The following is a 15,911-nucleotide window of genomic DNA, read 5'->3' on the forward strand; positions in this document are numbered from 1 at the left end:
CACCCACCCTGCCCCAGGCCCAGTGCAGAGGGAGAGGAAGAGGGGTGTAGAACTCGTTCCCACTGTGGCCCTGTGACCTTGACCATGTCTCTCGCCCTCTGAGCGTCAGTTTCTGCATCTGCAAAATGGGGGTGAACAGCCATATCTCTTGCTTGGCTTGGTAGAAGGCATGGGGGAGGTTGTGCAGTAGGCTGAGAACACTGTACCTGCCCACCCAGTCCATGCAGAAGCCTGAGCCCCAGTGGGTAACCTCTGCCCGGCCAGGCCTTAGGGGCCAAGGCCATTTGAGTAAACCAGCTCCTCGTGGCTGAGAGGCCACAGGCCTGGCTCGCCACCTGCTCTGCAAGCCCAGTGCATCTCCCAGGGCCTTGACACTCTAACTTGTAAAACGCTCCAGCGTTATTGAATCCTTGCTCAGGTGCCATCTCGTCCACTCCCTCCCCACAGCATTTTGGTCCCTTCAGACAGCCAGGGCCCTCACAGGATATGTGGACCCAGGAGTGGAGGGTGGAGAAGGTGGAGACCTGCCCCGGTTTGAGACCTCCGAAGGAAGTAGCAATTGGTGGGGTTTGCTGGGTGGGCGATGGGTCCCAGGCAATGGGGTCAGCATGTTCGAAAGCTGGAGGTGCGAGGCAGGGTGGGGCCAGAGCACAGAAAGCAGGAGAGAGCGGGGAGGCGCGCCTGGATTTGAGGCGAGGGAGGGCTGCCTGAGATCCGGAGCAGGGCTCTGGGTGGAGGTCACGGCCAGCTCAGAGGCCCCATGCAGGAACACACCAGTGTGAGTAGGATGGGGAGGAGGCCAGGGGGCTGGAGCAAAGAGTGATGGGGAAGCCAAGGCAGTCACTGTGCCGGCTGGGAAAGGGCCTGTGGGCCGCTGTGGGGACTGCAGCTTCCACTCTTGAGTGTTCCGCAAAGCTCGGGGTTTCACAGAATCCTTCTGGCTGCTGGGATGAAAGAGGGAAGGGAGGAGGCCAGGGAGAAGGCTGGCATGATGTCCAGTGGGCAACAAAGACCCAACTGGGACACGGCCATCATCTTCGCGGGGAGCTACCCTCTGCAGTGTCCCCTACCCCTCTGCTGAACCCTGCTTGGAGAATCCACGCTGGGATGGGGCCTGGGGCAGCAGAGGAGCCTCAGCGGACTCCGCTTAGTATGCTGCTGCACAAGGCGCGGCCGGCCTCAGCCCGGCTCTGAAAGTGGCTTCCCGACCCCTCACTGCCCCACCTGGCTCTGAAAGTGGCTCCCAGGCCCGTCACTGCCCCGCCCGGCTCTGAAAGTGGCTCCCGGACCTCTCACTGCCCCGTCTGGCTCTGGAAGTGGCTCCCAGGACACCTGGCTGCTTCAGACTTGGCCCCCAGACACACAGCCCAGCCTAGTAGAGGCTCCAGGAAAGGCCAGAATGGCCTGCCACAGCAGTGCAGCTTGGCAAGGCCTCCTCGAGAAAGTGACACAGAGTGGGGGCCTCCTGGGATGACTTTAACAAGCCGAAGGAGATGGGAAGGACGGCCTAGGCAGGGGCAACAGCGTGATGCCACAGCAGAAAGGGCCCGGAGCCGGCAGTGCTGTGGGGCAGGCCCCGGCCGTGAGTGCCGCGTGGGGGTTGGACTTTACCCCAGCCGTGCTCCTGAGGAAGTCACTCAAACTGCCAGGCTTCAGCTTCTGTGTCTGTAAAGTGGGGCTAAAAGTGGACACAGGGATTCCGCCAGGTGTCACATGCTCAGCTGGGCATGTCAGTGGCTGGGGCCCCGGAGGCATTTGAGCAGGGGATGCCATGTCGGGTCTGGTTGGAGAGAGCAGGTGCCAGCTCCAGGTGTGAGGCTGGGCAACAGGAAGGAAGCAGAGAGAGGCAGCAAGAAGGAAGCAGAGAGCCAGGAGTCCTGGGCTGTTTGGGAACCGGTGCCGTGCAAGCACCCAGGTTTCTGCCGTGCAAGCACCCAGGTTTCTGCCGTGCACCCAGCGCCAGGACTGTGGCCGCCTGGGCTGCCGGGCTGTAATTGGATTTGCTCAGCAGCTGCCTGTGCTAAGCAGGCCCACTTGACGCAGCCACAGCTGGCCAGTAATTGGTGAAATTAGCAAGTCGGCGGGGACAGAGGTCAGGTGGTTAATGCTGTAGTGGGGGCTTTGATGAAGTTAGTCCCAGGGAAGGACCGGGAGCTGGGGTTTGACCTTCTGCATGTCACGGGGCTCTCCTGCCCTGCCTGTAACATGGTTAGGGGACCTCCAGCTGCCGGCTTGTCCCAGGGGCTCTCAGAGGCAGAACCCAGGGAGCCACAACCTGACCTGAGCCTCAAGATGCAGCCACAGCGCCAAGTTGCCGACTGTGTCCTCTAGGCCAAGACACATGCAGAAGCCAAGGGGGCTTTTCAAGCCCTAAAGATCTTGAGGTGATGCCCCTTGGCTTCCTGGAAGAGGACTTCAGCAGGCTTCCCTTGAAGAAAAGCAGCAGGCCCCCTCCCAGCCTCTCCATCCCTCATGAGTGCCCCTCAGACCAGCTCTGCATCTGGAAATGGGATGAGTTCTTCACTGGGTGTTCCCCTTATTCAACCAAGCCTCACCCTCCCCTCTAGGTTAAAGGCCTCCCAGTGTCTTCTCCTATCCTGAGCTCCAGAGAGTGTCCTCTGAGCATGCTCCTTGGTTCCTGCTCTTCCCTGGCACAGTGCTCCTCCCTTCTTTCACTTCATATCATTTATTGGGCACCTACTAGATGTCACAAGCTGGGCTGGGAGTTGGGATGCAGAAGTGAGCAAAATCTGACCAGATCCTAGTCCACTTGGTGCTATGCCTTCTGTGGCCATGCCACATCCCCTTGTCCCAGCCAGGGAGCCAGAGACCCTGTCACTGACCATCCTTTAACCCCCAAACCTGGAATCACCTCCTTTTTGGCTTCTACTCCAGCCCCAAGGAGCAAGGAATTGCCACCTGCACTCAAGCACTCAAACGCATCTCCCTGGGCTGTCACTGCCGGCATCATCATCATCATCATCACTACCATTTTAAAGGCAGGTCCTTTGGAGTCAACACCTGGGGTGATATTCTAGCATAGCCACTTGCCAGCTGTGTGACTCTCTCCTCTCCAGACCTCAGTTTCCTCTTGGATAATGTGGGGTCAATGACTCCTGTCCGGGAGGGTTGTGGACAGTTGTGGGCATCAAATGGAACCATGCGCAGCCACCTTCCTGGCCTTCTTGCTGTTCTCCAAACAGGGGCAGGCGTCTTCCTGCCCCAATCTTTCGCGCTTGCTGTTCCCTCTGCCCAGAACGCTTTTTCCCCGGATGGCCTCATGGTCCAGCACCTCACCTTCATTCCAGTTCCTGATAGATGTCACCCCCTCAGAAATGGAGGCCACTCTGTTTGTTTTTGTTTGTTTTTTTTGTTTTTGTCATTTTTTGTTTGTTTGTTTTGTTGGTTTTTTTGAGATGGAGTCTCTCTCTGTCGCCCAGGCTGGAGTGCAGTGGCGCAGTCTCGGCTCACTGCAAGCTCCGCCTCCCGGGTTCACGCCATTCTCCGGCCTCAGCCTCCCAAGTAGCTGGGACTACTACAGGTGCCCACCACCATGCCCAGCTAATTTTTTTATATTTTTAGTAGAGACAGGGTTTCACCGTGTTAGCCAGGATGGTCTTGACCTCGTGATCCACCCGCCTCGGCCTCCCAAAGTGCTGGGATTACAGGCGTGAGCCACCGCACACAGCAAGGCCACTCTGTTGAGTGTTGAGTGACTCAACACTCCCCTGCCCACTCCCTGAGCCCCGTTCTCAGTCAGCTCACCTGCCCATTTCCTCTCCAGCGTTCATTGCTAGTGGGGACCATGTTCTGCACACCTGTTTTTCATGTGTCTCCCTCAATTAGAATACTAACCTCATGAGGGTAGGGGTCTGCCTGTTTTGTTCCTTGCTGCATCCCCAGTGTCTAACAGGTGCTCAATCAATATTTCTTGAATTGCATCCAATTAATAGTGCCTGACACATCTGTGAGTTTGAGATTGTTTCAAAGTAAAATGTTACTTTTTTTGAGGAGGAGTCTTGCTCTGTTGCCCAGACTGGAGTGCAGTGGCATGATCTCAGCTCACTGCAACCTCCACCCCCTGGGTTTAAGCAATTCTCCTGCCTCGGCCTCTGGAGTAGCTGTGGTTACAGGCACTTGCCACCATGCCCGGCTAATTTTTGTATATTTTTTTATTTTTAGTACAGATGGGTGTTTCACCATGTTAGCCAGGCTGGTCTTAAACTCCTGACCTCATGATCCGCCCACCTCAGCCTCCCAAAGTGCTGGGATTACAGGCGTGAGCCATCGCACCCAGCCTCAAAGTAAAATGTTACTTTTAAAATACATAGTTTTTAAAGATTGGCACTCAGCAGGACTCAGGCCATCAGAACAGAGTCCCCTTTCCTTTTTAGCATCAGCACCCTCCCATGACGGGGAGCTCACTCACCCTCCAAGGAGGTCAGCTCTGACTTGGGGAAACCTCTGGCTCCACGTGGCTGAGACCTGCTCCCTGGGATCCTGCCCCCACCCATGGATGCCAGGCCTGAAGATGAGTGGGCACTCGCCAGGGAGCATGGCCTGTACAAAGGCCCTGGGGCTGCAGGGTGTGTGGTGCAGTGGAACAACTGGGGAGGCCAGCACGGTGGGAGGTCAGAGACGGAAGGCCGGGAGCAGGCGGGTGGGCCCAGGCCACCTGGCCCTCGGTGAGGATGAGATGTGCAGTCCTTATGCTTAGAGCAGGGGGAGCCTGGTTTAAAGCCACCAGGCAACGCAATTGAACATGGATTTGGCACAACTGTCCTGGGAAGAACCTATGCGGGTGGGTAGAAAGGGGAAGGCTGAGAACTGGAGCAGCAAGGCCTGTGCAGATGGCAGGGGCCAGCAGTAGAGAGTGGAGAGGGGTCAGGGTTGGGTTTGAGGTAATCAGGACAGGGCAGCCACGTTATTTGTCTACCCAGATGGTGGGCACGGGAGAGATGACAGGCCCCCTGCAGCACCACCCCTGGCTTCCTGATGGAAACAGCCCAGGCCCTGGAAGCAGCACGCACGCCCTCCTTCATGTCCACTAAGCTGGAGCTGGGCCCATGTCCTCACAAAGCTGGGAAAGCTATTCCATGAACTCACTTGGCACATTTATTAACCATCGGGCTATGTCTGCGGCCCCGTGTGTTTGCTGCCCCGTGCACAGTGGTGGCGGTGGGAAGGCAGGGCCGGGTGGCCGGTGCCTACTTGCTGTCCATCCATCTGAGCTGCTCCTTACCATTCACAGTCACCGACTTGAGCTGCCCGTCCTCCTCCACCTCCACACGCTCCTGCCCGTTCTCCACGATGCGCTTGGTGGTGACCTTGTGGCCATTGATCATCTCGGTGGACGACATCACCGACTTGAACCCCGAGCTGCCAGAGCTGGAGCCCCCGAAGGAGGTGGACGAGAAGGTGGTGTGGCTGCCCCCGCTGCGGCCCAGCACGTTGAAGGATGAGAAGGCCTCCATGAAGGCCGGGAATTCTCCAAGGCCCTCCGAGAAGGCCCCTCTCAGGCCATGGCCTCGGCCACCATGGTCACTATTGAATGGGCTGTCCCAGAACTCAAAGGAGAAGGGGTCCAGGCCACCGAAAAACTCCCGGAAGATGTCCTCAGGGTTACGGAAGATGTAGCCAGTGTCAAAGGGGCTGCGGTAGGGCGTGCTGGCCCCACCGCCAGCCCGCCAGCTGTCACTGCCGGCGCGGTCGTACAGGGAGCGCTTCTTGGAGTCAGACAGGACCTCATAGGCCTCAGACACCTGCTTGAACTTCTTCTCCGCCTCCTCCTTATTGTCAGGGTTCTTGTCGGGGTGCCAACGAAGGGCCAGCTTGCGGTAGGCTTTCTTGATGTCCTCCAGGGAAGCGCTGGCCTGCACGCCCAGCACTTCGTAGTAGTTAGCCATGGCCAGGGGTGTGGGTGAGAGGAGAGGGGACGTGGAGGCCAGGTGGGCTCAGGGGCCCAGCTGGTCAGATGGACGGGGGAGAAGTGGCCAGTGATCTGGGGCCCTTCAGCAGGGGCCTGGCTGGACTCAGTAAGCTCCAGGCAAGATTCTGCCCAGGAGTTCACCTTTTCATAGTACCAGTTCTCAGGGACTGGAGGGGCCCACACTGAGAGGAGTGGGGGGAGGGGAGGGACACTGCCGCTGTGGGGCCAGGCCGGGATGGGCTGCCCTCCAGAGCTCCCTTTATGACATCAGCTCCCGGGGCGAGGCATACCCCTGCCCCCAGCTCTGCACCAGGCAAAGCTGGGCATATGGGCCTGCCCCTGTTGGTGAGGTGGCCACAACGGTGCGTGGGAATGGGATGCTCTGTGACCCAGGTGGTGTGGGCTGAGTCCTGGGAGCCAAAGGGCAGAAGCAGGATCAGCCGTGGGATTCCAGCCTTGGTGGGTGACAAAGGTCCGTGGCCATGGTGGGGGAGGCTGGCAAGGGCCTCCTGGGTATGTCCACTCAGCCGATGGCTGGGCAGCAGCTGAGGCAAGAGGAGGCCAAGGTGGGGTTCACGCAGGCTGGGGTGGGGACAAGAGCCTGCTTTTCTTGTGACCATTATCTGGCCAGGTCTTCCGTGGTAAGCTCCACAAAGGCAGGAAAGTCTGTCCCTGTCTAGGACAGTGGCTGGCACACGAGGGCCATCGGTAAACACTTGGATGAACGAGGCTCAGAGACATGCAGCGCTCAAGGTCACACAGCAAGTCAGTGAGGGAGGGGGTGTAAAACCAGGGCCAAGGCTGCAGCGGACAGCAAATCCAAAGAAGTGTTCCACTCAATTCTGGTAAGAAAAATAGGGATTGATGATGAATATTGATTACTGAGTGTAGTGGGTTGAATGGTGGCCCCCAAAATGCTATGTCCCTGTCCTGATCCTTGGAACCTCTGAATGTGAGTTTATTTGGAAAAAGGATCTTTTCGGATGTAATTAAATTAAGGATGTCGAGATGAGATCATCCTGGATTATCTGAGTGGGCTCTAAATCCAGTGACACATGTCCTTACAGGAGGTGGACACTGACACAGCCAGAAGCTGGGGGCCGGGAGGGTTCTCCCTGCAGCCTCCAGAGGGAGTGCGGCCCCAATAACACCTCGATTTCAGACCTCTGGCCTCCAGAACTGGGGGAAGAGATTTCTTTTGTATTGAGCTACCTAGTTTGTAATAATTTGTAACAGCCCTAGAAAACTAATCAGGTGAGTGAGGTAACCAAATATTCTTAAGCATTTATATTCCTGTAATTCTTGTTCTGGTGTTGGATCATATATAGAAACAGCAATTCACAATACTAATTAATATCTGTTCCTACCTTCCCCTCACCCCACTCCAATTAAGATCAAAACCATGCTAAACCACCTACTAACCACACCAATAAAGAGTCTAGATGATTGGGTCACCAAGTCTTAACTAAAGATAGACTGCCTGCCTGCCTGCCTTCTTTCCTTCCTTCCTTCCTTCTTTCCTTCCTCCCTTCCTCCTTCCCTCCCTCCCTCCTTCTTTCCCTTCCCTTCCCTTCCCTTCCTTGCCTTCCTTCCCTCCTCCCTCCCTCCCTTTCCTACTCCTTCCCTCCTTTCTTCCTCCCTCCCTCCCTTTCCCCCTCCTTCCTTCATTTCCCCCTTCCTTCCTTCCTTCCCTCCTTCCTTCCTTCCTCCCTTTCTCCTTCCTTCCTTCCTTCTTTCTTCCCTTCCTCCCTCCCCTTATCCCTTCTCCCTTTCCTCCCTTCTTCACTCCTGGCTTCTTTCCTTCCTTCATTCCTCCCTTCTTCCTCCTCTTCCTTTTTCTAGTCTTTATCCCTTTCTATTATCCTCCCTCTCTCTCATTTCTTTCAGTGCTCATGGGTGCTAGGTTTCAGGCTCCTAGCAGGGGACAGTGTGTGTTCTAACCAATCCCAAATGCCAAGAGGAATGGAGACAGACTGTAGAGACACTTCATAAACCCAGCCTCCAGTGACCATCGCTGTCTCTCCATGCAGCTTATCAAAAGCATGACTCGCACCCCCGTGCCGGGCATCCACCCACCTACACCTGCTGACACATGTGGCTTAGCAGTGGAGTTGAAGAGCAGAACTTCTCCACTGGATGTAGCTACAGATGAACCTGATTCTTTGCCTCTGTGGCTGGATTTTTGTCACTATGTCTCTGTTAGCAGTTAGCACCTGCTGTCCCTTGCAGGCTTGTCCCTGGGGCAGGAGAAAGATGCTTGCCCTGCACAGTTCTCCATGATGGCGGTGGCAGTGGGAAAGGCACTGCTGTTGACTGTGGTGTCGATGAGCAGAGGCACGGTGGGTGTCCATGGAGATGGATAAGGTGTCATTAAATAGTAGAGGTGACCATGGGAGCAGTGTTGATGTGGAGGTAATGGTCATGGTTGGGGTGAGAGGGAGAGTAATTATGGGTGATGGTGGAGTTGATCATGATGCTGGTGATGCTGGTGGTGACAGCAGGAAGGCTTGTGCTTGAGAGTAATTGATGATGGTAGTGGTGGTGGTGGATGGTCATGCCAGAGGAGATGGTAATAGTGAGCCTGTGTTGTGGTTGGCAGTGATGGTGCAGGTATGATGAGGAGGTGATGGGAATGGCTCCTAGTGAGCCATTGGTGTGGTTGGCAGTGGTGACAGTAATGGTGATGATGAAGGTGAAGATGGTGGAGGTAGCAGAGGTTGTATCTTGTTTGGCTATGTCACAGTGACAGCTTCCACCTCTCAGTGGCTCACGACAAATATCTAGTTCCCCCCACTTCGCTCACTGGTGCCTACAGGCAGCTGCCAGGGCCCCGCCTCCCATAGCTTCTCACTGTGGGTCCCAGGCTGGAGGAGCAGCTCTGACTCGCACACCCCTCTCTCATGACGGTGCCACTCAGAGCCAGCAGGAACTTGGGCTGCCTCTGAAAGCTTCTGTTGGGCCATGATGTGTGGTACTCTTGCTGCATCCCATGGTCAAGGCCAGTATCCATGGGGCAAAGAATGTTTCCTTCAGGAAGGTTCTGTAAATCAAAGGGCAATAGGAAGAGAGGCCTGAGATTCCCATGGGAAAGAGGGAGTGAGCAGTTCTCCAACATATGCCAGATGCTCATGGTGGGACTGACAGCGGGGGTGGTAACGATGGCTCTTCTGGCAGCAGTGTCGGTGCTGCTGGTGCCAGGGAAGCCAGTGGTGGTGATGGGGTAGGAGGCAGGAATTGTGCTATTAATGGAGGATGGTGGTGAGAGTGTTTGTGGAAGAGGCAATGGTAGAGGGGGGTGCTGAGTGGTGAGAAGGATACAGTGATGGACATGCTGTTGTGAGTGCCGATGGCAATGGTAATGGCACTGAGGTGTGGGGCTCTGTATTTTCTGTTGCTAACTTGGCATTACCCCAACCTCTTCCATGGTCTCCTTGCATCCTGGAGAAATCTGAGGGATTTTCCAGAATCCCATCACCAGTATAATTCCAGATTAGAGCCTGCCAATACACAAGATTTGGAGAGTGGAAATGAGAGGCCGTTGCAGGCAGATGACAACGGTAAGCTTTGCAATAGCTCGGGGCAATCTTCTGCGAAGCCCCTGCTTCCGAGCTATAGGCTGAGGCATGGATGGGGAGCTTCCTGGAATACCGTGAGCTCCTCAGCAGCTCCCAGGCAAGCTCTAGAGAGCCGCTCACCTGGGAGCTGCAGGTGAGCATCTCGATTCCTTGTTCCCTGACCGCTGGTCCCAGACTGTTCAGGGTGCAGCATGTAGTAAATGTCCTCCTCCTTGGTACACATTTGAGGGCTGTGTACTGTGAGGGTGATGGCAGCTCAGATGAAGGTGGTGGTTGTGATGGAGGTGGGTGTGAGGATAGCAGAGAGGAAGCAGATGGTGACATCAGGAAGGCATTGGAGGGGCAGTGGTGGTGGCAGTGATGATGGTGGCAGTCTAATTAGAGGCAGTGGTGGGTCTGGCTGAGGCAGACCCAGTGGTGGTGATGGTGGTGGTAGTAGAGGGGGCAATGACGGTGGTGATGGCAAAGGCGGTGGGAGTGGTGATACTGGTGGCAGAGCTGATAAGGTGATGTCACAGATGGGATGGTGGGTGGAGATGGAGGTAGAGGAAGTGTGGTGACAGTGATGTGGTGGTGATACAATGCTGACACAGGTGGAGAGCACCATGGTGACGGTGACGGAGATGAGAGTGATAGTGGGGCTGGTGGCAGTGGTAGAGGAGATGGGGATGCGACGCTGGGGTGTTGATGGTGATGGTGACACTGCTGAGGGTGTTGGTGGCCTGACATTGTAAAGGTGAAGCCTGAAGTTTCCATGACAATGGAATCAGGACAGCGGAGGGGGAGTGGTGACAACAATGTTAAGAGACAAGGGACCTAGTATGATGAGGCATCCGAGAATCCTGTGGCTGCCTCCCCATCCCGGCCCTCCCTGCCTTGTTGGAGACCCTGGCTCTGGTCTGCATTGTACTTCCAGGGGAACTTTCTTCCAGCCAATGCCCTGCTCCGACCCTTGTTCCTGGGATGGGTCTGTGCGAGTCAGCCAGGATGGAGACAGGGCTGGAGACCCCCTCACTGCTGCCCATTCAGGGCTGTCTTAGGGCCCACAGAACAGACCACTCGGTAGGACTTACAGGAACAGGTGTGTCACCTGGGAGCAGATCCCGCACCTCACCATCAATGGCATCCTGAGATGGAGGCCCCTGTGGGGAGCTCCCCACGAAGGGAGCTGTGGACCGTGGAGCCGGGCAGTGTGCAGAGGAGTTTCCCTTCTGCAAAGGGTTCAGGCTAGTCTCCTTCCACGCCAGTTTTTGGGGAGCCAATGGGGAGTAACAGGGGCTCTGAGGCCTCCACAGGGCCTGCTGGAGGGACAGGGACACACAGGCATGAGTGCACACTTACGCCCCACACGCTCCACCCTCAATTCTTTTAGGCCACCTTCCCTCTTCAAGCCTCTCTGTCCTCATTCACCAGTGGGTGCTTTTGGGGCTTTGCCCTCTCTGGGGAGCCAGCCTAGTCTTCCTGGCCTCTGATGTCCCATGTCCCTCATCTCAGGCCCACCCTAAAGCCAACCCCGAGCCATGGCCAGGGAGAGAAGGACCTTCAGCGACCAAGTGAGGCCCAGAGAGGGCAGGGCACACCCAAGGTCACACAGCAGTACCAGGAAGGTCTCCCCAGGGTGAGCTGATGGAGCCGATTAAGCAGCCAATTGGTATTCGGAGCAGCCAGAGGCCCCTCTCTGTCTCTGTAATTAATGGAGTGGCTTTTTAAAAGGATTCTAATCACCCCCGATCCTATCTGCTTATCACTAGAGTTCCTAATTAGATGATCCTGGCAGCCACTCAGCTAATTCCCTCCAGCCCCCTGCAGCCCTGCCTGGCCTGGGCAGCCCACCCCACCCCCGGCCACCCTGGCCCGGCCAGATGGGCAGTTTGGGGCCTTCTCTCCCCTCAGGGCCCCTGGTCCTCTAACTGCATTAGCTCCAGGATGGATGGGCGACAGCGATGGATGGATGGACGGGCGGCTGGATGGACAGAGTGGCAGGCAAGTGAAAGGGGTGAACAGTGGGCAGTCACAGAGTGGATGGGCGGATGGACAGACAGACGGGCCAAGGGGCAGATCCCACAGTGGGGAAGAGCTCAGCCTGTCAGGTGACACAGCCCGGGTTCCAACCCCAGCACTGCCACTCCCCAGCCACATGTCCTTGGGGAGGTCACATAACCTGGCTGTGCCCCAGTGTCCTCATCTCATCTGTAAAAGGGGAGTAATGATGGTCCCCTCTCACAGGGTTACTGTGAGGAGCTCAGAATGGAGAAGGAGCTGTGTGTGCGTGTGCTGGCATCCTGGCAGTGTCGATAACGGGTAGGCAGAGACAGATGAAAGGGCAGCCTGCTTGGTGAGCCAGTGGAAGGCAAGGTAGGCAGACAGGCCCATGGCAGGCTTACATGCAGATTGGCGGCTGATGGGGTGGGAAGGCGGTGGGCTACGCAACCGTAGAAGGGCCAGTGAGCTCACATCCTTGCCAGTGGTGCCAGGGCGATCTCAGCTCTGCCCTCAGACCTCTTTAGGCAGCCTTCCTGCCCAGTCCTCCAAGCCAATGATGACAGGTGCCCACTGGGTTCCCCAGATTCCTTCCCTGCCATCCCAACCCAGGTGCACCCTTTCTGGTGGTGGCCCATGTGGTCTCTGGAGGCTCAGATCTAGCCCCAAGTAGGGATTTGCTGCCTGAGTGAAGGCATCATTTGCAGGGCCCTCTGAGTTCCAAGTTGCTTCAGCCAGTTAGGGCAGCTCCCCTCCTCCAGGGTCCCAGCCCCCAGCCCCCTTGGCATAGAGCAACCCTAGGCAGGGCTGTGACTCTGAGTTCCTCAGTCACTCGAAGCCTCCAGGAGGATCCAACCCCCAGAGCCTTTCCCTTCACCCTCGGGGCTCTGCAGTTTCTGGGGTGTGGAGTTTCCGGGGTCTTTCTGGAAACAGTATAAAACAAAAAAGCCTGAAGTATCTTCCAGAGTAAAGGCGTGGATGCATATGCACACATCTACACCAGCAGATAGCCACCCATCTCCCCATGCACACACCCATCAATCCACCCACCTGGCCACACGCATACCCAGCCACCCACACACCCAGCCACTCACATACCCAGCCACTCACCCACCCAGCCACCCACATGCCTAGCCACCCAGCCACTCACATACCCAGCCACTCACCCACCCAGCCACCCACATGCCTAGCCACCCAGCCACTCAGCCACCTACCCACCCACCCACACACCCAGCCACCCAGCCACCCACCCACCCACACACCCAGCCACCCAGCCACCCACACACCTAGCCACCCAGCCACTCAGCCACCCAGCCACCCACCCACACACCCAGCCACCCACCCACCCACCCACCCAGCCACTCACTCACCCAGCCACCCACCCACCCAGTCACTCACCCACCCAGCCACTCACACACCCAGCCACCCACACACCCAGCCACCCACACACCCAGCCACCCAGCCACTCATACACCCAGGCACCCACACACCCAGCCACCCAGCCACTCATACACCCAGCCACCCAGCCACCCACATACCCAGCCATTCACACACCCAGCCACCCACCCACCCAGCCACCTGCACACCCACCCACCCAGCCACCCACACACCCAGCCATTCACACACCCAGCCACCCACCCACCCAGCCACCTGCACACCCAGCCACCCAGCCACCCACACACCCAGCCATTCGCACACCCAGCCACCCACACATGTTTCCTGAGTACTTGTCCATACACGTGCTGTGTACCAGGCACTTCCCTGGGTCTGGGGTCCATATGTCAGTGAAGGCACCAGACAAAGCCTTGCCCTTATGATGCTGACATGCAGTTGGGGAGATAGGAGAAACTGATAATGCATGAACATTTAACATGATGGCAGGTGTCATAGATGCCGTGAGAGAAAACAGAGCAAGACGGGGGCTTACAGGAAGCTGGGGCTCTTAGGGAGGTCAGATTGGGTGCCCCACACTTCCGCAGGCATGCTCAGTTACCCACGCCCCCATACATGTGAGCACACCTGTACGCATGGTCACACATGTGCACACAGGCCCTCCATGAGGCCTGTAGCCCTGCTGTGTCTAGGACTGCTAGCAAAGGGCCTGGGCAGCTCCTATGCAGTCAACAATTCAGATTCACAATTCTTCCCTGCGCTGGTCTGAGTGGGGGCTGGAAACAGTTGAATTCAGCAGCATCACCCCTGTCCTCCCATGCAGGGAACTCCCAACCCCAGGCTCTGGGAGAAGGAGCAGACACGCACCAGTGTGCGAATGCAGCTGCAACACTCGCTGGAAAGAGAGGTAACACTGTCTGGGGCGTCTGGGAAGGCTGGTCACAGGAGGTGACGCCTTGGCAGGGCTTGGAGAGGGAGGTTCCAGCAGGGTCGGCCTCACACACATGAAGGGTCTTGGATGTCGACACTGGACATCCTTCCCCAGGGAGGTAGTTCATTCAGTCATGGAACATTTCAAGGTGGGAAGAAGGTGTTCATCACATGGCTATGATCATGTGCCCATTGCCGACCACCCCGTCCTGGGCGCATGAGGAGTTCATCTCCTAAATCAGTGGTTCCCAACAGGGACAGTCCTCCCTCCCTAGGGGACATTTGGCAATGACTGGAGGAGTTGCTACTGGCATCTCCTGGGTGGAGACCAGGCAGGGCTGCTGCTGAACATCCCTGTCTAGTGCACAGGATAGTCTCCATCACAAAGAATCATCCAGCCCCAAATGTCAACAGCACTAAGGTTGAGAACTCTGTTCTAAGCCCTGAAATTATCACTTGACAAGCGCAATTATAATGCAATGTCTTTTTGATGCACCAAAGACATTAATGTCTTCAATGTGAATATTTAAAACACACAGGTGACCTGTTTGGTGATTTATTTCTTAATAAAGCAGGAGCCTTGTAACGTGGGAGTGGTTCCATGCAAAGGGAACAGCATGTACCAGGCTCAGTGGCTCTGTGGAAAGAGAGCAGGCATCTGTAGTCGACTGCACCTGGGACCAAAGGGATGATGGGAATAGAGCCCAGAGAGGGGCAGGGGCTGCACAAGGCAGGGCTCAGACCCCAGGCCACAGAGCATGGATTGTGTCCTGGGAGGGGGAGACCTTGAGAAGAATTAAAGCAAGGGGAAATGGGAGCTATAGCATACTCTAGAAAGATCCCTCAACAGCAATGAGATTCAGTTTTATACCCACGAAATTGGTAAAAATGTCAGTTTGACATTGCCAAGTGTTGGCAAGGAAATGGAGCAACTGAAATTCCCACACCCTGCTGGTGGGAACATACATTGGAACAACCAATCTGGAAAATCCTTCTAAGGCTTATGCCCCCAGGGAAACCCTCACTCATTGCTGCACTGTTCATGGTAGTGACAGACAGGAGTGACCGAAATGTCCATCTTAAGGAGAATGAGCAAATATATTGTGTTACAGCTGCACGGGGGACTATGACACTGCAGTGAGAACGAAGAAACTGACTCCACACGTGAGCATGGAGGAGCAGCCCCAGCACGGCAGTGAGCAACACAAACCAGTCATTGAAAGCATCATTGTGACACCATTTATAGAAAACGTACAAACATGCAGAATAGTGCATTAAGGATTTATACATATAGAGTAAAAGTATAACAACATGCATGGGAAAATGAAGCCCTGGCTACCTCTGGAGGCGGGGCAAGGGGACAACAAGGTCAAGAGCGTTCCATGATCTCTGTAGTGTTTCCCTCAAGCTGTGCTGGGGAGAGTATCAGAGGGACTTGACACTGCCTCCACTCTCCTAACTGCTGGAGCTCATGCCCTGGAGAGTGAGCAGGAACATGAGCTGCATGCAGCCAATAGCATACGCAAGGCAGGGGAATGCTACTGGGGCTGCGCTTCACCAGCTCTCTTGACGCCTCCGTCAGCTGCGCACTGTGCAGGAGTGAGCTGCCGAGACTCCTGCAGCTGCAGGGAGGGGAGCTCTGCCAGTAACCTGGCGGGGGCTGAGATGCAGATCCTTTCCTAGTTGAGCCTCTGATGAGAAGCCAGCCCAGGTCAGCAGGGGGACTGCAGCCTGGTGAGGGCCTGGGCAGAGGCCGTGGCTGAGCTATGCCTGGGATCCTGGCCCATGGAAACCATGAGATACTAAACACGTGTGGTTTCAAGGGGCTAGGTGTGTGGCAGTTTGTGATGCAGCATAGAAAATCAATACCAAGGCTACCATGGTGTTGCTTATATTATTAGCTATATTTTTAGATAACTGAATTATTTCATAATTAAGAGGTTAAGCAAAGCCCCTGTGGTGTCCTCACCTGCAGGAAGAAGAGACAGAGTGCAGGGCATGAGCCTGGAGGCTGGGAGGCCCAGGAGGAGGCTGGCACAACGGAGAGGGGACAGGCCGTGCAGTCCAAGGTGAGGAAGCAGTATGGGCTGGTGTCAGGGCTGGTG

General features: G+C 56.2%; 1 protein-coding gene and 1 long non-coding RNA gene across 2 annotated transcripts; one reads left to right on the forward strand and one right to left on the reverse strand.

Moving 5' to 3' along the window:
• Window positions 1-5,095: 5,095 nt before the first annotated feature.
• Window positions 5,096-9,978, reverse strand: DNAJB8 (DnaJ heat shock protein family (Hsp40) member B8). The gene is made up of 3 exons (XM_003279892.3): window positions 9,345-9,978; window positions 8,006-8,166; window positions 5,096-6,771 (listed from the first exon to the last, which is right to left on the reverse strand). Exon 3 carries the CDS (start codon window positions 5,904-5,906, stop codon window positions 5,208-5,210), a length of 699 nt encoding a protein of 232 aa, XP_003279940.1. The 5' UTR covers window positions 5,907-6,771; window positions 8,006-8,166; window positions 9,345-9,978; the 3' UTR covers window positions 5,096-5,207.
• On the forward strand, window positions 6,255-15,126 carry LOC105738803. Its single transcript, XR_001114655.2, has 3 exons — window positions 6,255-6,388; window positions 6,561-6,774; window positions 13,700-15,126. It is a non-coding gene; the product is annotated as an uncharacterized LOC105738803 (long non-coding RNA).
• The last annotated feature ends 785 nt before the right edge of the window (window positions 15,127-15,911 follow it).

The sequence above is a fragment of the Nomascus leucogenys genome, chromosome 21 (assembly GCF_006542625.1).
Source record: "Nomascus leucogenys isolate Asia chromosome 21, Asia_NLE_v1, whole genome shotgun sequence".
NCBI classification, from domain to species: domain Eukaryota; kingdom Metazoa; phylum Chordata; class Mammalia; order Primates; family Hylobatidae; genus Nomascus; species Nomascus leucogenys.

Coding starts and splice junctions, on each gene's coding strand:
- DNAJB8 (XM_003279892.3), bottom strand. CDS start 5,906: ATGGCTAACTACTACGAAGTGCTGGGCGTGCAGGCCAGCGCTTCCCTG.